At 41.5% G+C, this 21,896-nt stretch overlaps 1 protein-coding gene across 1 annotated transcript in view; it reads left to right on the top strand.

The window, feature by feature from the left end:
• CACNA2D4 (calcium voltage-gated channel auxiliary subunit alpha2delta 4) overlaps positions 1 to 21,896 on the top strand; it is a 156,265-nt gene that overhangs the window by 125,801 nt on the left and 8,568 nt on the right. Inside the window, 7 exon segments of the mRNA XM_083402555.1 lie at positions 3,166 to 3,210; positions 5,493 to 5,555; positions 6,519 to 6,589; positions 8,345 to 8,420; positions 11,796 to 11,848; positions 15,255 to 15,310; positions 16,557 to 16,577. Of these exon segments, the coding sequence (XP_083258681.1) occupies positions 3,166 to 3,210; positions 5,493 to 5,555; positions 6,519 to 6,589; positions 8,345 to 8,420; positions 11,796 to 11,848; positions 15,255 to 15,310; positions 16,557 to 16,577 (385 nt within the window).

The raw sequence follows: 21,896 nt of genomic DNA, 5'->3' as shown, positions 1-21,896 counted from the left end.
CTTGTCTCCAGGAAATATTTGCATTCCTGTCTGACAGGATTGTGCAGCTTAATCAAAGAATGGGATTCAGTTGGTGCTGAGTTGAATCTACATCTCAAATTAGCTGTCAGGGTGCCATAACCTCTTGCTCTAATGCACAATGACAAGGCAATAAAGAAAGTTACAGTCAGGATGACAGCTTATTTTATCCAGTACAAATCAAGAAAATGTCTATATTTAATAGAAACATATGGCAGAATCTTTGCCACAGGCACAACGAACCAGAGCTGACGGCTCTTTTCCCCACCTTTAAATAGCCTGCTATTTTTTTTAAAGTGGTTGCTACTTCTACCCTCTCCCAGGCTTCTACAATAGAGGCACCATGGTTTCCACATGGGGGCCACCCAAGGTTTGGGGGACTCCACCTGACCACGCAAACTCATAACAATAAATACTTCTGCGGATATTTCAGTGTTCCTGGTTTATATAGCAATTCATATAAGAAAATTTCAATCTGTTTCTTTTTTGGTGTCCCTTCTGTAAAATTGGGGGACACTGCTCATTTACTAATAAAATATATTTTAACTGGGATTTGGCCTCCTGATGGAGGAGTAAGCAGCTTTGGGGAGATAGACACTCCCTTTCCTCTATGTCTTAATTGGATCAAAAGAAAGAAAATTGAGCTCTCCCATTAAATCCCAGTGATTATCACTCAATCATCTATGTGTCTTCATACTTGCTGGTTTGATTGACAGCAATAGGGTGCCTTTGGCAGTACTTTTATTGACAGATTTTCCCAATCTGTTCCATTAACCACAGAGCAGGCATGTGATTCCTGGGCTAATGTGCATGTTTTAAAAAATGACTGATCCACATTAAGAAGCTCCATGATTTCTTCAATTATTGTTGTTCTTTAATAAAAAGACAACATTTTCATCAGCTTCTCCCTTGTGCATCTTAGATAATAACAGTCCTCTGTTAAAAAAAAAGAATAGAAAAGTGAAAAAGACAGATCTATTTATTTAGTGCAGGAATATGGAACCTTTTGTAGCTGACAGGCAGATATTATCCCCCCCCCCCTTGCTGGCCAGATTTGACAATTTGGCAGAACCATCCTCATCTCATGCCTGATGTCACTGTGATAGCCCCAGTTGTTGGGACTTCAAAGGGCAGCATAAGCTGATTGAAAGCCCTTTTTTAAGCAGCCCTGAGCTGCTCTTTAAACGTTCAAAAACTGGGGGTTCAAAGAACAGAGTGGGGCTGCTTGCAAAGGGGCTGTCAAACAGCTCCATGTTGCACTTTGGTCATGTGCATCTATTCCTAGCAGGGGATTTTGGTGTATGCAGCCAAGCTGAGCAGGATTTAACCCCCTTGAGATGAGCGCCGCAACCTCAGAGTCATCCGTGACTGGACCTAAAGGTCCCTTTACCTTTTTATCCCTGATGAACAGGAGTTAAAACCTGCTGCTTTGTATACAGTATGTGTGCAAAGGGGGTTCAAAGAACAGTGCAGAGCTGCTTGCAAAGGGACTTTCAAACTGCCCCATGCTGTGCATTGGTTGCATGTGGCTCTTCCCAGAAGGGAAATTGATTCATGCAGCCAAACTGAGCAGGATTTAATCCCTGCTTATCAGCTGATGAGAAAGAGCTAAAACCTGCTGCTTCTGCTGTGCATACTATTTGATAGCAGGGGAACAGCTAACATAGAATCAACCCCCCACCCCTGCCCATCAACTGGAGTAACATCAGTTGATTGGCAGATGGGCATGGTTTTGGGTGTTTGTTTTTTGAAAAAATGATTCATGTTCCAAATTTCCTTCACTGGGAGGCCTCGCAGTTTGAAGGTTCCCCACTCCTGATTTAGGTCCTCTATAAACAGCGTTTCCGTGCACTGCTCTGGTTTCGCCAGAAGCGGCTTAGTCATGCTGGCCACATGACCCAGAAAATCTGTCTGCAGACAAACGCCAGCTCCCTTGGCCAGTAAAGCGAGATGAACGCTGCAACCCCAGAGTCGTTCGCGACTGGACTTAGCTGTTAGGGGTCCTTTACCTTTACCTTTTTATAGACTGCTTAGTATCCACAGATCTTGAAGCAGTTTGCAATACCAAAAATCCAAATACATCTAAATACATACATGGACAAGAAGCCGACTTTCAGAAGATTCACATTAAGAAATACATAAACATGCAATATCCATACCCATAATAACCATAAGATAAGGTAATAAAAAACTAATGTGTAGCATGCTAAAATCTTCCAACCAACATAAAACTCACAGTTTACGCAACCCCTGACAACATATTCCTCCAGTAATTTCCAACAACAGATTGATCATCCAACGCATGGCAGGAAACACACATGGAAGAATTGTACTGGACAAATCAGTAAGCACAGAATGAATGATAATTATGAAACCCACAGACACCAACAATATTTTCTTACTCACCATTTAACCCTCCATGTATTGTTAGGTTCAGTGCTGTGACACATGTCAACTTTGGTTCACTTCAGATCTTCAACTGAAGCAAATGGACAGTGCCCGAGGACACTATACAATGTTCATATATCATTTGTCAAACTGTTACCAGAAAACCAGAGGCAGCCAACATTGTCACTGCTTTCTCCATTGTGTAACAATCTTTACTATTACTATCAAGGGCATCTGGTTCTGTCATCTTTACCTACACTGAAATTTGCTTTGATGCACCAAATAGTCATCATTCCACACTGAACGCAGCATATGAAGCAACAAACATGTATCTAACACATAAGAAGCAAACACCAGGGAGTGGTATTTGTTCCAAACTCCTAGGCTCATATTTCTTGTACATCTGCATATGTATGTCTCAGTTGGAAACATTTCAGAAAAGTCATGGTGAACAAGGCATGGTGAAGTAGCTTAATCCAATTTAAGATAAAATACAGCATAACCACATTCACATAAAGAACAACTGCCACTCTAGGAAGCTGAGCTGAAAAGACCACTGGGACACTTCTTTCATAGGCTTACTTAAAATGATCCTTCTTGTGGAGAAAGCTGAAGGGGATGTAACACACCAGCATATGATGTGCAAATATTGCCTGAAGTAGACATGCCTGCTCCTTACTCCTGTAAAAATACCTAATGATGCCCAGGTAAATGCAGTCTAAAGTGAGACATTATTTAACTCCTCCTCTTGTATTCCAGTGCAGTGATGTGGATGGTCTGTGTCCCTTGAACTGTCAGAATGATGTAAGTTGCTAGTTTTATTTTTATTTTTTTAAAAAATTGTTCAGACCTATAATTGAGGAAATGTAACTTGAGGGTTCTGTGACTCAGGATCATTATTATTCCCCTGTTGCTTTTTATTTGCTTGGCTAGTTTTTGTTTTTTACAGATGGGGGAAAGAGACGGTTCATTGCTGAGGGCCATTCTCTTTGCCTGAGATCCAAACCAGATATGGTAGGGCAACCGTCAGAAATAAAGTGGGTGGGTCTATTCCTTGCAAGGGGGAAGAGAGAAAAACTTCCCGTGTTCTATGCTTTAAGCAGTTTTCTCCTAGTTCATTTTTGACACCAGACGTGAGCTGGACAAACTGAGTAAAGCGGAAGAGCGCAGAGAGATAAGATGGGCAGGGAGATCAGATTTCCACTTTCCTCTACACATGTTTTACCCATGTAAATGATGGACCTGACCCCCATGAAGTAGGGATGTGGATAAAGTACAGCCTCATTATGTCCCGTTTGGTCCCTAGCCAGAATTTGAACCCAGGTGGCTCTATATATGTAAATTATTTACTGACCACTAATCAGCCTAACCTCTCAGAGCTGTTTAAAATGTGAGAAAAAGAAAATGCATTAGTTTTTATTGCATTCTTAGCCCATCCTTTCATCAAGAAATGCAAAGGTGCATATGGTTCATTCTCTTTTAGTCTCCAAGGTATGTTAGAATGGGGGGGACAGGACTGGCCCACGGTTACCTAGCAAACCTCCTAGCTAAACAAGGATCTGAACCTCTTGTTTCCTCAGTTATAGACCAGCACTCAAGGCAAGAAGCCTTAAAAATACATCTTTGAAGGTTCTGATAAGACAATGTGGCTCTGAAAAATGGCATATGAAAACCTCTTGAGGGTTTTATGTGGACTGGAAGGACCTGGACTTTCATAATAATTCTGGAATCCATTTAGAAAGCTTACAGAATTGCAGTACCCCATATTATTCCCAAATATCAATTGTGTATTGAGAGTGTCATTAAGTTTAATTAATTGTTATGAAAACATTGTGAGAACCACAGCTATGACTAATTATGAAGATAAGCATGTGAATATAGTGTTCATTCAGGCTTAAGCAGTATGTGGACTGAGAACTCCCAGAAGTGCAAGCTGGATTTCAAAGGGGCAGAGGAACCTGAGACCAAATTGCAAACATGTGCTGGAGTATCGAGAAAGCTAGAGAGCTCCAGAAAAACATCTACTTCATTTCTCTAACCTGCAGTTGCTTTTTTAATGAGTTACCGGACTTGTACCTTGCAGTACACCGCTGTGTTTACTTTGCCCCAAAGATGCTACAAAGAATGCTACAGAGTCTAGACAGAACTGCATGAGCTCTATGAAGCCAAATGGAACAGGATTCTGGGATAGCCTCGCATGAGCCCCCAAATATGCTTTCCTTTTGGGGGGAAACAGTATGGAGTGTAAGCCTACAATAGTAGTGCAAGTACAACCAGTACTCTGATATCAAATTCAGGAAACTTGTAAGCAAGCACAGAAATAACAAAACATCAGAGAGTCTTAGGTGATGTACACATTAGCAGCTTAAAACACAGCAAGGACATTCCCCAGGCACACACCCACACACACTGCATGTCAAGTCACATTTGCTGATTGTTGTACACACCACAGAGGGGACAGGGATGTCTTCACCCAACGTGAAGACCTGCCCCTATAGCACTTCCCCAAGCTCCTATTCATGAAACTCATCTGTGCATGCACAATAGGGGGAGATTATTGGGCTGCTTTTAGTTTTTGTTATGTATTTTGTGCTTTTTATATTGTAATTGCCCTGAGATCTATGGGTATATGGCGATATGCAAATTTAATAAATAATAATAATAGATGTCTCAAGTGTACACAGCTCAACTTAATTGCAAAACGAATGTGGCATAAGTTTCCTTTCAGATTAATGGCAGTCTATGGGGAAACACATCAAACAGTTGTGTTTCTCAGGAAACTACAGGATTTATCTGATTTATTTAACAAAATTTATATACTGCTTGATTGTAAAACAATAAAATTAAGTTTAGAAATCTCTAAGTGGTTAGCTTTCTGTTGTGGGAAACATTGTGTGTGCATGGATTCAAAAGCCAGTGGTGGGAGCAAACCGGAGCCAGAGTTAACGGTAATGGCTTACATAAGACCACTAGAACTGTGGAAGCAGAATCATAGCAGCTCACAGGGTAAGGCAGAAGCTGTCATACTAGGCAATATTGTCTTCTCTATAGCTGAAAATCCTTCCTCATTCTTTTTTTCTCTTCAGAATCTGAACTGCTTTCTCATTGATAATAATGGATTTATACTCGTTTCCAAAGCCTCCAAACAGGTAAGAAGATTTCTGTGCTTACTTATAAAGCCTGTTTATAGAGCTGGGGGGCAGGGAGGAGCAAATTGGACAAATCTGCAGATTTCTTTTGTTAAGGCTTAAGCAAGGGGACTTCAGGCTTTCCCCCAAAAGAACAGTGAATACGTGCACTAATCACTTTTTAGACTTCGTGCAAATTTGTGAATCTCCCAAGATAATTATATTTATTAACTATAATTGCACCCTACCTTTCCAATAAGGAACTCAGGGTTGAGTTTTATCTTCTTTTAAACCAGGCCACATTACCTCATGGTCAACTTTCTAGAGGCTGCATGCCAACATTGGACAGGCCTAGAGGTAATAGTGGGTGGAGCAATGAAAGTAACTCTTGCACAATAGGCTACATGCCAGCCAGGGCGGGCTTGTCCATCAGGTGGACAAGCAGCAGAAGGCAGAAGTCCAAGAGGTGGCACCCATTGCAGGCACCCTGCTCACCCCGCCACCACTTCCAGTGGCAGAGAAGCAGCAGTGGCAGTTTCCAGCAAGATCTCGCCAAAACCTTGTGAGATCTCATCAAGATCTCGTCTGAACCCACTATCTTCATGGATAGTGGGCACTGCTTCATCCTTACAACATCATACCATATAGTACGCCTGTACTGTATTACTATCCCCATAGTTTAGATGATAAGCTGAGAAATGGTGACTTGTCTAAGGCCAGGTGGTGAGTGCATGGCTGAGCTAAGATTTGCATTTCATTTTTATTGACCATGGCGCCACACACTTCTCTAAACCTCTCTTTGCTAAACAGCCTGAGGACATAGCAGAGCACCGCCTGCTTAAAGGGCTTGTTTTATGATAGTGGCAATATTAAGTATAGGATTTCAAACTTGTAGTAGGGATGGATTAGCTGGACTGATAAAAAGCTGAGGAAGTTTATCTATAGTTTCTGCTTTTTTCTCTCTTTATCTCCCTGTGCTTGCAGACCAGCAAATTTTTGGGAGAAGTGGATGGCTCTGTTATGACCCAGCTTTTAAGCATGGGAATGTTCAAACAGTAAGTATTACTATCTCCTCTGTATTGATTTCCTTTCAGAGAAGAGCCTGGTTGAAGCAAAATGCCTTATCCCCATTGAGAATTATCACAGCTAAACATTAAAAAAGAGAATGAAGACAGTGGGGTGTGGAACATTGCCTCAGTTGTTAGGACTTGTTCACATTTGTTATCCATAGAAAGAGTCAAGCATCTCCAGGTACATACCGTACTCACATAGGCAAATGTAATGTGTGAACTGCATAATAATGGGTGCAGCCAGTACCGATTCTATGATTGCAGCAGCCAAAAAAAGCATTGCTGCGGTAACAGGAATCACTCCTGATTATATCCACTGTCACACAGTTTGTGCACAATGTGAACGAATGCAAAATGTTACCTATTTTCATTTCCCTGCTTGTGTTCTAAGAATGCATGTTGAAACAAACAAATACACAAAAATACAGGCACATATCCTTTTTTAAATGTCAGAAGTAACATTACATTACTGTGTAGCAATACAATTTCATGTGGCTTCATCTAGGCCGTTTATGTTCCTGACTTGGAGGCCCTTATATGTTACCAGAACAGCATGGGAGCCCAGAACCATGTGAGCAAAGCTAACTGTGTTTGCTATTCCCATCCGATGTTTCCCTGTACAGCATAGTACAGGTCACAGGCTTTCAAACATTATCTGCAGCTCATTGGTAGAGCACATGTTTCGTATGCAAAGGTTCTAGGTTAAACCCTTGGCTTCTCTGGTGAAAACTTATGTGTAAAACTCTGGAGAGCTGCTGCCAGTCAGTGCAGACAATGATGAGCAAAATGATCTGACATGGTGTAAAGGAGTTTCCTATGTCCATGTGTTCCGAAGCAGTTCCCATGTTGCTGATGTAGCATACAGAGGGATGCAGAGTCAGACACAAATGGCATAAAGAAATCTGAGAGCCCAGCCAGATGTGTCTGGAAGAGCACAAACCTGTCCAGTTTGGACCTGGCCATGGGGAAGAAATGCAGCTGTTGGGCTTTGCAGCTGGCTGGGAATAGTTGTGATGATGTTTCTAGTTGTCAGAAGCAGCTTTCAGGACCTTGGCATGAGTAAAAATAGCAGCTGAGGTAACTCGAGTAAATCGCATACAAAGTTTTCATAGGGTAGGGGCATATTGTGACATCAGTAAGAAGTTTCTTCATCAGATACCACATAGTCAATCAAACACTGTATGGGAGTAGATCATGTTGTGCTAATCCAATGCTAAGCACAAACTAAACTAAATTATTAGGATGAGGATATATGGCTGTTCCCTGTGTGAAGACAGATCCAGGCTAGAATTCATGCAGGACAAATGAATGTGTTTGCAGCTATGTTGAGCAAAGGGCATGTGACAGAGCACATGTTTTGCATGCAGAAAATCTCAGGTGCAGTTCCTGGCATGTCCACTAAAAATCTCGCATAGTAGACCTGGGCAAAACAACTGCTAGACCTTTGAAAGTCACCTTCAATCAGAATTTAAAAAGGTAAAGGACCCCTGGACAGTTAAGTCCAGTCAAAGGCGACTATGGACTGTGGTGCTCATCTCGCATCAGGCCGAAGGAGCCGGCGTTTCCAAGTCATGTGGCCAGCATGACTAAACTGCTTCTGGCGCCACAGTGTTCCGTTGCACCACTATACAATCAGAGTGCACAGTAGTGGGCTAGGCAGACTGGTGGACTCTTGGGCTAAGCTGGCGTGTTGAACACATTGGCCCACTTGTCAGTTTTTTATGGGTTTTTTTTTTGCAGGGTGAAAATGTACGATTACCAAGCCATGTGTAAAATGCCCCACCACCACCATAGTGGTGCACGCCCTCTTCTCAGTGTAAGTATCTGTAAGCGTTTCTACATAATACATAAAACACGGAATAAAATATATTAGAGCAGCATTGGTCCAGTTCTTTAAGTCATTCTGCTCCAGGGTGAGACCATCCCATGCTTCACCACCGTTGCCAGGCATGGGGTGCAGCAGAGAGCGGTGTGAGGGCAGAAGTGCCTTTGCTTCGCCTGCTGATTACACTGAGGGCGGAATCGTGCTTATCATCCTTGTCTTTGCTACAAGCCTGATTGCTTTTCCTGTGCTCTTATTTGAGGACTATGCAAGGACAGAAGAAGAAGCCAAGGCACGTCTGCCCTCATGTCCTCTTCTCCATGTACTCTGATTGTGGGGGCTGGACACAATTACGTCACTTATCTGATGACGCCAGTGAAGGCAGACTGGGAAGGGGATTTTAATTGTTTATTACAGGACAGGAGATTTCCTGGTTTTTCACTAATATCTTTTTGCTGGTGTCACAACAAAGATGATGATTAAAACCCTTTTGGTGGTCATTTTTTAAAACATCCAAGTCCAGAGTGCTGCTATTCTGTGAGAAGGGACACTCAAGGTTTCACAAAAGAGCCGGACACTACAGGGCAACAGTAGATTCCCAGTGCCACTGTTTGTCCTTCACCTACAGCCTATGTGCTCAGAAAAATGTGGCACTTGCATAGTGAGAATATATTTCTGATCCAGCAACCAATTAGCCGTCTCCAATTTTCCTTTCCCAAAGTAAGTAATTTCCACTCTGTTTCACAAATGCATTTAGCCGGAGTCAGCAGACCAAGCAAAACAATTCCAAAATTCAATGGGGAAAGGCACAGGTAAAAATTGACCCATCATTCTGCAATTGATCCTGGGATCTGTTTCATGCTACATGTATTGACCAAATAGCAGTACATGTGTATTAATTTGGAAAAGATGGAAGATACCAGAGACAATGCATTCTAGGGATGGAAAGTTGCTGAACTTTTCCTTCCTTTTCTCCCCCCCCATCTCAATTTATGCCTGCTGCATCTTTCACCAGTAATCAAAATGAACTCTGAATTAATCCTGCATTGGAGCACTCTGGGGCCAATTTTGGCTATATGAAATCGTTGCTGTCTACTAGTTCTGTGCCAGGAAAGTTTCAGGTTGTGGCACCCTTAATTGATCAGAATAGGATTTGTTTGTTAGAGTTGGATTAACTAAGTAGTTGTATCTGGCATTACATAATTAAATTTGTATTAACTAAATAGGGAAACACTCACTAATTACAGTTGGACTGTTACTGCAAATCAAAAGGCTTTTTATCACCCATGTTAGCTCTAGTCCTTTAGGAGATTTAGCCTTGTCCTTTGAAGGAGAGATGGGTGGATATGTGAAAATGTAGTGCTTTTCCAGCTCTGAGTAAAAACAATATAAGCTCACCACAGGTCCTGAACCTGGCGCCTTGAATATGGTAGGCAGTGGTTTAGCTTGTCGCCAGCAAGTAAAACTAAGAAACCCAGTAAAGGCAAGCCTTTCTTAAACATCAAAATGTCAGAATTGATCACATGGCAAAGCCTAAAGGCTTCTTCAGACATCTTTTTTATTGTGCATCCAGAATTATTTCTGCTTCTCATTGTATGATATGCATGATACCATTTACAATACTGTTTGTGGTAAAAGTTTTGGGATGGACATACTTCTTCATTCCCTGTTGGTGCATGTCCCATAGTTTCCTATTGAAATTCTGTAGCTTTTTAATAATGCAGTACAAGTGTTCCGGGGTGTCTTGCTTTTGCTGCACTATAGTGCAAGAGTGCTCATCCAGATAGCAGTAATGTTTGGTAATGCTGGGGAAGCATTAGAGAACAAGTAATAAAGCAGAATGATGTGTAGATGGTCCAGTATAAACCCACCACTAATGCAGCATTACTGTGTCAATGGCATAGTACAGAATATAGCCCCCCCCCCGAAAACCCCCACCCATCTGGAGGGGTCCTACTACTTATTAAAGTTTCCTGGAGAGGCTTGTGTCTGGTTAGAGCAGCAAAATGCTTGACCTTGGTTCCTGCTAAGGTTCACCTAGCCCATCCTTGCTCTTCTGATCTTGCCACTCCACCTGACAAGCGCTGACAAGCACTTGGCCAAAGGGATCTGCTGCAGAAAACCCTCCAAATTCTAAAACCCAAACATTCAAATTGAGATTTTACAATAAAACTATGCAAATGAGGCATACCGGTACCTAATTTGGTTGAGTAACTCATCGTTTCTTTTAAAATTATGTTTTGGTACCTTTTTGTCAAAAGACAAGGATATCAGTCCAATAGCTTTCATCATTAATTCATTCATCGTTTTATGAATCTCATTCTATCATGTCTGTTTGTTTATATAACTTTAATGAGGTGCTTTAAGAAATGTTTTGAATGTTGCTTTGAGCATGTACAAAAGCATGGAAATTAACTCATAAATCATATAAATAAACAAATTGTGAGGAGAGCTGGAGATGAGCAGACATTTAAAAAGGGGGGGGGGAGCTAGAGTGATGGTCATGAGAAGAAACTGGAAATATAACAGCTAAAATCCCATGTCTTCTCCAGCCCAATATCTGGAGGGCCACAGGTTCCCTCTCCCTGCTGTTTGGAAACTAGCTCGCCTGACAGAATGAAACAAAAAAGTAATCCCTGGAAATGTCACCATTGTTGGTTATAAGAATAAAGCACTAATGGAGAGAACAAAAAACACAGACTGAACCTTTGACCTTATTAGGTTTCTACTCAGATATAGCTTTGAGTTCATACAACACTGTAGTTGAGAATGATATTAGAATTAAGATATACAAATATACCTCACATGTCATATTCCCACAAAAGGAAAATAATACCTTTGCTCCAAAGCAGAGTTGCCTAAATCCTTCAGATGTGACTATCCACATTTTCAGCATGATCATGAGGATTAGAAATCCCCTGATAATAAAATTGTTCTGCATTGTGTAGCACCTACCAGTTTATATGCTAGAGGCCTTGTTGCATTAGGCACGCCTACTAACAAGGTTTGTGTGGTGTTTTGCTTTTGTGTACAGTTTGAAGTGGAAACACTATTTTCCACCATTAGAACAAAAATGTTTTCTAAAGTTTTAGTCGCACAAATAGCTTTAGCTCTTTCTTTCTACGAGCTATTTAGGCTATTATGATTGAAGAGAGCCAGTTAAGTAATTATGTCTTCAAAGACTCATGCGAATTCCCGATAAGCTTTCCGACCTTTCCAAAGATGAGGTTCAGAATTATTATTGGTAGTAGGCTGACTTGTATGCATATTGCTGCTTCTGAGAATCTGCCTCCTAATTTGTAGATTGGCTTCTGGAATTGTGGGCTCTGTAAAATACTCCTCTTCTTTGGCTTTCTTCTTTTTCAACAGCCAGTTTATGCCTTATTGGGAGCACTAAAGTGGCTGATAACTGACTTCCTCATGTGAGTACAAACATTTTGGAGTTCTGGAGGGAAATATCATTAGAAGTAGAAACTATAACTGCAAGCTTTAGTACATTTACATCAGTGTATTCATCAACTAATGCTTGTGTTCGTTAATAGGTATGAGGAAATTTAAATTGGTGGGGCTTGATGTTACTGGCACAAACATGTTTTAAAATTCCGGTATGTGACTATAATAGCGAATAAACAAGAAAATATTCAAAATAGTCCTGAAGCAATTGACAGTCCTAACTTTTAGAAACAGAAGCTGGGAAAGTTGCAGTCGCTATATAGATAGTCCTGTTATTCCAAAATGTAGAATTGAGAGGCATCAATGGATTTCCAGTTCCATGAAACTTAGGACACACCCGTTTCTACAGGCAGGTTACTTACATACTACATTTTATTCTAAAATCAATGGAGAATTAGTACTTGTTTTTTCTATGTAGTCCGCACACAATATGGACCATGTACTGCATACTTCTGGCCCCTGAAAAGCACTTATTGAGAAACCAGTTTCATTCAGAAAATAAAAGTTCCTTGCATATTGATTCTGCATTACCCCACAGTGTGCCCATTTGAAAACAGATGGTGGTGTGTGCATGTATGTGTATGCACATATTTCCAATGATGTTGTGAGTGGAGGTATACCAAAATCGCAATCACTGCTTCTTCATTCATCTGGGACATATGCAGGGAGGAAAGGGCATGGAGGGTTTTCAGATGTGTACCAAGTAACCACATCTACCCTTGTGGGCAGCAGGAAATTAAATCAATCTAGAATCATAGAAATGTAGGGTTGAAAGGAACCACGAGGATCATCTAGTCCAACCCCCTACAGTGCTGGAATCTTTTGCCTAACATGGAGCCTGATCCCACAACCCTGAGATTAAGAGTCTCATGCTCTACTGACTGAGCTATCCCAGGTGTTGAAAGCAGCATGTTGAGCATAAGCATGAACCATTCCAGACTGAGAAAAACTGCATTTTTGTGCAGCAAATGGGTTAGTGTGTCTGCAGCCACAAACTTGTTTTAATAGTTATTCCCTCTCCCTAGGGAACTATAATTCTTTGAAAGGTTAGGAGTCATTTACAGAGTTCCCAGCAAGATAACTTCCAGAATTATTTTGGGGAGACAATGCCAGTAAATCCAATACAGATTTGTGTTTTAAAAATGTTTTTTGTAGCAATGAGTACCAAAGCCAGTGCATCACAATGGAATAATCAGGTAAAAGGGAGATTTCGGTTCATAGGATGGAAGTGTCAGATGAGTCACATTAACAGAGACAAAATTGTGCCACTGGGCCTGTTTAATAAAACATCTGGGCCCTATTTTAGTAAGAGAATATCTGCAGGTGAGCCTGGTTCAATGCTTTGTAGCACAAATACAAGAAGCACAGGAAACAGACACACACGCACACCACAGAAGATGCTACCATGTTTCTGCATCTTTTTCTTGGGTGGAGTCTGCTGCTTGTGCTGACCTTGGAAATTCTCCAGTTCGAGATAAAGACTACATGAAGAAGGAGAATGGCTTGTGCATACAAGCCATGTGATTTGCAAGCATCACACACATGGGATTAATGCATTAGAGCTCTAAGAGGAAAAATCCTGCCATCATATGAAGCAGAGGCATTTGTGTCATGCCTTCATTCCTGTGGTACCCAAGAGGCTTCCAGCAGCATTATCAAGTAGGCAGTTTAATTATTTCCACCTTCCAGTTGCAAAAACATGGGGAACCGATTTGTACAAAATCGTAGCAGTACAACATATATAACAGGGCCAGTAAAGGGGTCCAGAGTTCCTGATTTCAAGTGGAAGTCCATAATATGCAAACCTGCTTATTAAGGCTGTTAAGCGTGGGAAAGATGCTGCACTGGGGAGCAGGAACTCTGATGTCATAAACAGAAGAAGGCAGGCACAGCCACTTGCTTGCCCAGAAATGATGCATTTTTCCCTGGGGAAGAGTTTTGTGTGTTAGTGAGCCAATGTCACTAACATTAACACTTTTATGTTCTACTACGTGGATGTAAATCAACAAAGTATCTGTGAGTATCTACATGGATGTAAATCAACAAGTATCAGACTTACCCTTCCCTTCTCAAATTCTAATGAACTTGAATAATTTGCTCTGTTGAAAACATAAAGGGGGGACAATCCTGTTCCTATTAGGAAAATATGTTAATGGAGTAGACCTAACTTGCCATCTCTGCCAAGGTGACACATTGTGGGAGGTGGGGTTTCAGGAAGAAAGGCAGATTCATGAGTATGTTTGATATTTTATTATTAATATATTTGTTACTAACAACCTCATACCCAGCATTGCTCGGAAGTTCTCAGAAACCCCAAAAATCGGCGTCATTTTGTGATCAGTGGCTAACACAGTGCACCTTTGAAAGGTTTGGTTTTCCATCTTGATTCAAAATGAGGCCCAATTGCATACAAACATAGGTTAAAACCTGGCCTTTGATCATGCTTAATTTAGTTATGATATATTAAGGCGTCCAAATATATAGAGAACAGGCAGCTTTCCAATATACATTGTAGATACCATGCTCCCCCTCATGTAGAACTTGGAATGGCTGTCAGCACATTAATAAATAAATAAACACAGCCAGCAAATGGCTATTAAAAATAAACTGAACAAAAATATAGCCATGAAATACTATTAAACAACATTTAAAGGTCAGCAACACAGTAGAGCTTAACAAACAAGGCTTCCGCTGCTATGTTTTGTAAGCCTGTAACAATAGATAATGTTTTAAGCTGCCATATGAATAAACAGAAAGTGGAAGACAACCAAACATGCAATGGGAAGGATTTGCATAAATGGGAAGCCACCACCAAGGCGGCTTTACTGTGTGTTGTGCCCCCCACCTTAGAAAGTACCAGCAGCGCCTCCTTGGTAGTGCAGTGGAGATCAATGATTATACTAGGCAGAGACTGAAGTGTTAGATTCAAACACCTTTGAACTTGAGACAAGGGCCATATTCCAAGATTCTTCATAGAGATTAACTTGCTAGGCACACTCCACAGCTGTCGCTGGGCACTGAATACCAGCGTCCACCGTCGCGGAGCAGATGGCTTTCAAGGTGACCGAGTATATTTCCCTCCCAGCCACAAGGAGCACAGTGTTAATGACAGCCTTGCCACAGGAATTGCTAGTAATTTATTTTAGGATTAAGGCACAATTAACCATTCTGAAAAGTAAGAAAGGAAGATTTAAAGTAACTGGCTCAGGTGTGAACTAAAAAGAAACAGCAAGGCAAGTTCTAGGCTGCTCCTACAGACTAAAAGCTCAGAGTAGAGCAAATCACAGGGACTGTCTGTCTGCCTAACACCTTTGCCCTTCCAGGCTAGCGTAAAATACATCTTTCTCTCCCCCCCCCCCCCCCGTCTTTTGACAGATTCTTTCTGGAGTTCAACATATCTGGCTTCTGGCACACAGACAATTTGGCAGATGGTGAGTATGTGGGAATGGAGCCAGCTCACAGCACACAAATTTTGCAGCCACTGGGCTTGGATGAAGGAATCACACATACGAATGCAATTTAGCACAATCCAGAGACATTGTCACCCTGTTGGCACTGAGAATCTATTCGCCAGCTTCCATCTCACCTTTATTGAGACACCCTGGAATATACTGGCAAGGTTTAATAACACTGTCAACTGTGTCGGCTCATATATGTGATCTGTGTTGGGGTATCCCATGAGGTGGATGGAAGACTACTAACAACTATTTGCTGAAGCAGTGGGCCAGTTCTTTCATCTACATGCACTTTGCTTGGAACGTGCAGGGAAGGGTGTCAGTGTTAAGACCCCTAAAAGCCTGTGGTACAGTGTCTAAAACAGCAATGTGGGTAACTTGTGGTCTGTGGATCACATGCGCTCTGAGCAAGTGTCGCTTTGACTATGAGCTCTTAAAATTACGAAACTTTATTCCTTCCATTCCTGTCCTTCGTTTCTTGGAGATAATTTTTGAAACATAACAGCAATGTAAGCTAAAAGTAGAAAAACACAGGCAGTCTTTTGTGAAAGAAAGAAAGAAAGAAAGAAAGAAAGAAAGAAAGAAAGAAAGAAAGAAAGAACTTTCTAAATATAATTAATTCTTAATTCGTTTCGTTTAAAAATAATAATAAATGGCAGGAATCATTTCAAAAGCACAATCTCATACAGCAAATGTTACTTATGGTACTGCCTGCTAGGGTTTGGCAACAGTAATATGCTGGTTACATACATTATGTTGCTTACACATATTTTAACCAGATAGAATAGCTGTCTCTCTCTAGTCCAGGGTGTACTTCCAATATTGTACTTGTTTCTGAAAGCATTGCCTGCTCCTAAACATTTAGGAGTGTGCAGGCCAAAGCTTTCAGTGTCAAATATTCTCGTATTTTTAAGTAAATCACATTCACTTCACATAGGCTTATGTGAAGGAAAGAAGGATATAAGACAATAAAACATATTTTTCATGAAACAGCAGTTTAGTTAACTGTAAAGGCAGGTGAATTTTAAGGAGTAGTCTCACACTCATTGTTGCTATTGTGAACAATTATTTCTTCATTTCACCACCATGTCATTCTTCCTCTTTCTTTCTTCATTTCCCATTCTTCCTATTCATGTGTCTTCACCATGGAATTCTACCACCATCTTGTGATCATCATCATGGATTCATCTGCATCACATGTTATGCCATGCAACCTATATAGCTAAGGCTGTTTTCCATCATGGTAAGTAGAATCATTATAGTGCGGCAAAAAGATCTCCATTTTCTGGAAACAGGAGAACACCCAAGCAGATTTGCCCAGAAAACTGGGGGCAATTTCTTTCCCACTTCACAGCTGTTCAGGAATTAGCTGCGACTGCCTAGTTGAAAACAGAGATATCACTACTTGTTTAATTATTGGGCTACCACTCACTTTGTGATTGGCATACTTCACTGCACGTTTCTGCACTTGCTGGTCCAGCTGTAACCTTGAATATAAAGATGTACAGCAGCTCTAGGGATGTGCCAATATGTGCAAACAACAGCAGCTTGTGCAAAGCATGTGGGTTCACCCATATAAGCCTTGCTGAAATGAACTAAGGTTGCATGGCAGCAGTTCTTACTGGGAAATAGGCAATGGGTGGAGAATTCTGTTGTACACTGCTAAAGTGAATCTTATATTGATATTTGCAAATCTTGCCCTTCAATATTAATGATATTTTACAACAAGCCTGGTCCATTATAAAGGAACAAATTAGTATTTGAAAAGTTGCAAGGTTTATCAGCATTCCATCTTCTATTCTACCCCCTCCCTCCCCCCCATATCATTCTCAATACATTTACACATTATACAAATGCATAGGCCTTCCTATGGTGCTTTTAATCTACAGTCTGATCTTGCTATCTGTCATACTAGGCCAGACCAATAGGTGCTGCTTCTGGAGTTGGCGCCTGATGTCTCAAATAATGCTTAGTATCCCAAGGTCTAGAGGTAGAGTAAGAACTTCAAGGAGTTATTTCCTCTGTTCAATTGTTCATGAGTGGTAATTGAATCAGGCCAGGCCTAAGTGTTTGCATGATAATTAGCATGTTACCAGTAAACCCAACAACAGGATGATGAAGAAAGGAGGAAGGGTGGACTAGGGAGGTGCCACTCGTGCAAGAGAAAAGACATGGTGGTGGTTGCATCATGCAGGAAGGGAGGTAACCTTAGTTGAGCCCCAAGCAGAGCTCCCATGTACTATGGTTGCTCTAAAAGGATCCATAATAATCAGAGGATCCAGGTCAAATATGGAGCTCAGAAAGAAACATGAGAGGACATTCTTGCATTCTCAGTAGGTACAAAATGCAAGTAGAGATAATTAGCTAGAGGTGGGCAAGAATCTATCCGAAAGAAACTTCAGCCTGTTTGCAGAATTGCATGAGGACAGGTGGTAATCACTCAACTGGAAATCCAGCAAAACTGTATTATTCAGACAACTGCAGATAGTCAGGTTCTGATGGCTAGAGCAACTTCAATAAATAAGTTCATTCAACTTTCTCATAATTTATTTATGTTAGAGAAGCAGATATGATTACAGGTTGGCTGAATAAGCAGCTCTAGCCCTTTATTCCCCCTCCACCATTCAGACAAAGGCTGGCTGATAAATGGCTTGTCTATAGAAATAAGGAATATGGGAGCTGCCCTTATGTCAATAAGATATAGCTAACCAAGATAAATATTAAAACTCTTTGCATCGTTTACACTATTTGTCATCATGATTAGCTACCAGTAAACCCAACAACAGGGGATGGGCCATAGCTCCGTGGTGTAGCACCTGCTTTGCATGAAGAAGACACCAAGTTCAATCCTTATTTCCCAGGTAGGGCTGAAAATAGCTTCGAGCTGAAACCCTGAGGAGCTGCTGCCAATTGGTGTAGACCATACTGAGCTAGACAGTCCAGTAACTTCCCATGTTCCAGTATGTCACTAAAGCTTCAACATGTAAGAGCTGGGGCATGTGAGGGTACTTCCCAGGTCAGCTGAGCACCAGCCTGCCCTTAGTCAAGGAGAGAAAAAACCTTCTCTATGATATCCTGGCAAGAGGTAGTATTTCCTTCCCAAATTCCAAACATCAGCAGTTGCTAAAGCTCCTGTGGAGAAGAAGCTGTTAAACTGCTTGCTTGCTCATGAGTAGCCCAGCCGGTAATCAGCCAGGATGGCCTACAGGTAGGTAAGGGTGAACTGCCCTGAGACGGCGGTATATAAATTCAAATAAATAAATAAATAGATTAGATAGATAGATAGATAGATAGATAGATAGATAGATAGATAGAGGGGCTAAGAGGCTCCAATCCTCCAGACTCTTGCTGGTGGATTATAAGCCTCGGAGGAATTGGGGAAGTAGGACAGGGGCATAGGAGTAACTGGTGGAGAGTAATATTTGGGGGTTTAGTTATTTCCCCATGAGGGCTGGAAGACAGAGAAGGGAGCACAGATTGCTTCCGAAGGCAGTGGGCGCTGATCTGTTAGGCCAATAGGGCACTGCCCTACCAACCGCAACCAGCTCCCAACTGCCTTCTTTCTCACAACCAGTCCAGGGGCTGGCCCTGCCTGCTGGTTTCTTAGAAGTGCCACTGTTGCCCTTCTATGGAGGAGGATTGGGGTTAAACTAGAATTAGTTCTGCCTATCATCAGCTCTGGCTCCTCCTACTGTTGGCATCCATGCCTTACGGCCTGCCTATCCCAATAGACACCAGCCCCCCCGCTGGGGAGCAGCTGTCCTGTGCACGTGCCGTAACATCTAGCAATCTGTGAGAGAGATTTCATACAATTTTACTGTGTTTTATGTAAACCACTCAGTGGTCTTGTATATTTAATAATATATGACTTAGGAAAGCAGAGATACAGAAACTCAATGCCCTTTGCTATATCATAAAATGGTGCAGAGGTGCCGATCTCTGGTCACATGGACGGCTGCTTGGGCTAGAAAAAAAATATCTTTGGGCTGCCCTGCTGACAGTGAAATGCCAGCAATTTAAAAACCTATCTCTGTTGTTATTTTTCCAGATCAATGTGACTGCAAATATCAGGATGGCAGTGACATTTTGCTCCCTTTTGCCGATGCTGCTCAGGTGTTAATTCATGCTCATCTGTGGAATGAAGCTGGGGGGTGAGGGGGGAAGGGAATGCCCTGCCCCAAATGTAGCCGTGGCTTCACTGTGTTCTGCGCTGTTGAAGCTGACTGGATTTGTTCCCTCTCCCCAGGCTCAATTTATTGCTGTTATTGCTCTGGGTCCAAGGAACTGTTTGGGGTATGAGGAAATTCACTTCCGATCCAGTTAAAGTGTGGTTTAACAGAGAGACAAAAGGGAGTTTGAACAGAATGAATCTCTGTGGCTCCAAGAGCAAATGTTATTTGTGAATGAAACACAATAAGAAGATGGAAAGCATGCTGTGGATCTTCCCTTCCATACATGACACTGATGCAGTTCTACCTTGAGGAGAGGGAGAGTCAAAGTTTGGATATGTAAAGTGAGCTGGTTGTGGACATGTAACTGCACGGCTGTAACTCACAGTTTTGCATCCTGGATAGGCCACATATTTTCCATGTTGGGTAATTTCTAGGTTTTAGTAAGGTGCACTAGAAGAGAAACCTAGAAAATATATTGAGTGCTGAATATGGGGTCTATCTATACAGATGCTAAATCTGGCTCCCCCAATCAGGATTGCACTGTGGTTAAGACTCCTGCCCACCTACATTTTGTCACATTGTAAACAAGCTGTCTAATCAGCTGCCTTTATTAGTTTTTAGGGAGTTGGTGAGTTGAGGGGTTCCAGGTTGGAATCTTATCTAGAAGACCTTAGACAAGACAACCAATTTAGGGCAGAGGGGTAATGCAAAACATCAGGGTGACATATGCAGGACCGGACAAATCCTTGCTATACAGCATGGAAACTTAATAAGACCTAGGAAGAAGAAATAGGTGTTGTTTGCAATACTCATTGCACCATCTGGCATAAATTTATTTCGGTTTTAATCCCAGTTGAGGGAGGTTGTGTTAAAATAGCCTGCTTCATAGTTGAAAGATTAGAACAGGGAATCTGCTGCATAGCTACGTTGAGGGAAACTTGGTGAACAACATTACAGGCAAAGAAAAGCAACGGGAGGAATCAGATTGTCAGTGATGGTTTCACTGAAGCAGAGATTCAGTCACCTGCAAACCCCTCAGGAAGGACAGGTGCCATTGTGACAAAGCAATGGGAGCTCTGATACTCACTTCCCAGCAGGAAGCAACAAGGAAAGGCGAGTCCCGTTCTCTCTCCCCGCTTCACTGGTGCTTGACAGATGGGCTACACAAGTCTTCATTTTGTGTGCAATGGTGTTGCAAGCTTTGTGTCCAGATTAGAGAGCACTGCAATTTTCACAAAAGCTACAGTCACAGATTTGTGAAAGAGCCAGGATTGTTAGAGTGTTGGACAAGCTCAACCACCTGCTTGATTCCAATTCCAAGAGTTCACAGGTTTTACCTACCTGAGAAGGGAGTTGTGATGATAAGAGGATCCTGAGCTCCTTGAAGGGCAGGGAGATAAAAATGGATAGATTAAAAACAAACTAGAAAAAGGTGTGTTTTTTGGATATTTGTCACTGTCTCGACTCCCAATGAGTGACACAGACTCTATACGTGTTTGTGTGACATTTGCAGTATCTTTGCGTCTCTGAGTTGTCGTCATCACACAAGAGAATAAATGCCAGCACAGCTTTTCTCCCTCAGGCCAGTGTGATGCAAATGTCCAACAGCATTTTAGGCATTTCTCTGTTTGAAGAACAGCAGCCCCACAGTTAGTTTTATCAAATGCAAACTTCTGCTGTTATTGGTAACCAACCAGTTCACCCACTCCCTGACTATCTGGCAGCTAATTATTTTTTTCTCTGTGCAAACATATCCATGCATTATCTCAGCTATCCTCAAATCTAAACATCATACATTGTCCTTCAAAATATCACAATGACACCTGGTGTTTCTTTAAAATAAATAAATAATGCACCTAAATGTTAAAAATGTTGACATGCAACAAAATTAACAATATTTATGCTTTCTTAAATGTTTTGGATTTCAGCTTTCCAGAAACTTCAAAAGTGATTATTATTATTTTTGTATATATTTCAACAATTCCAAAGTCTGAAAGTCAGTAGCACAGGTGTTGTAAAGGTTTGGTGATCTGTCATGGAACAACCCCATTGAAGAAGATAACAGTGGTTACTCAGGCTTTGTTGCTGATGCCGAAGGGCCCCCGTAACAGTTCAAGCTTCAGGGTCCCCAAAATGTAGATCTTTCCACTGCAAGTAGTCAGTTCCTATGTTGGCTAGTGGGAGCTGGGTAGTGGACTTTCTTTCTAGTAAAGCTTCCTTCTTAGGTATTTAGCTGCAGTTACTAAAGATTGGTGCTGTACTAGCCCAGCTCAGCCCGCTATATTTCACGCAGTCACTGTCGTTAGTAAAAAGTCTTCCTGTTTCCCCCATATGAGCCACCTAGTAATGTCTTGGCCAGCTGGTTTGATTCTAACCATGAACTAACTGCA

This window comes from Podarcis tiliguerta (assembly GCF_965153285.1).
Source record: "Podarcis tiliguerta genome assembly, chromosome: 10".
NCBI lineage: Eukaryota > Metazoa > Chordata > Lepidosauria > Squamata > Lacertidae > Podarcis > Podarcis tiliguerta.
This window is presented reverse-complemented; position numbering and strand designations above follow the sequence as displayed.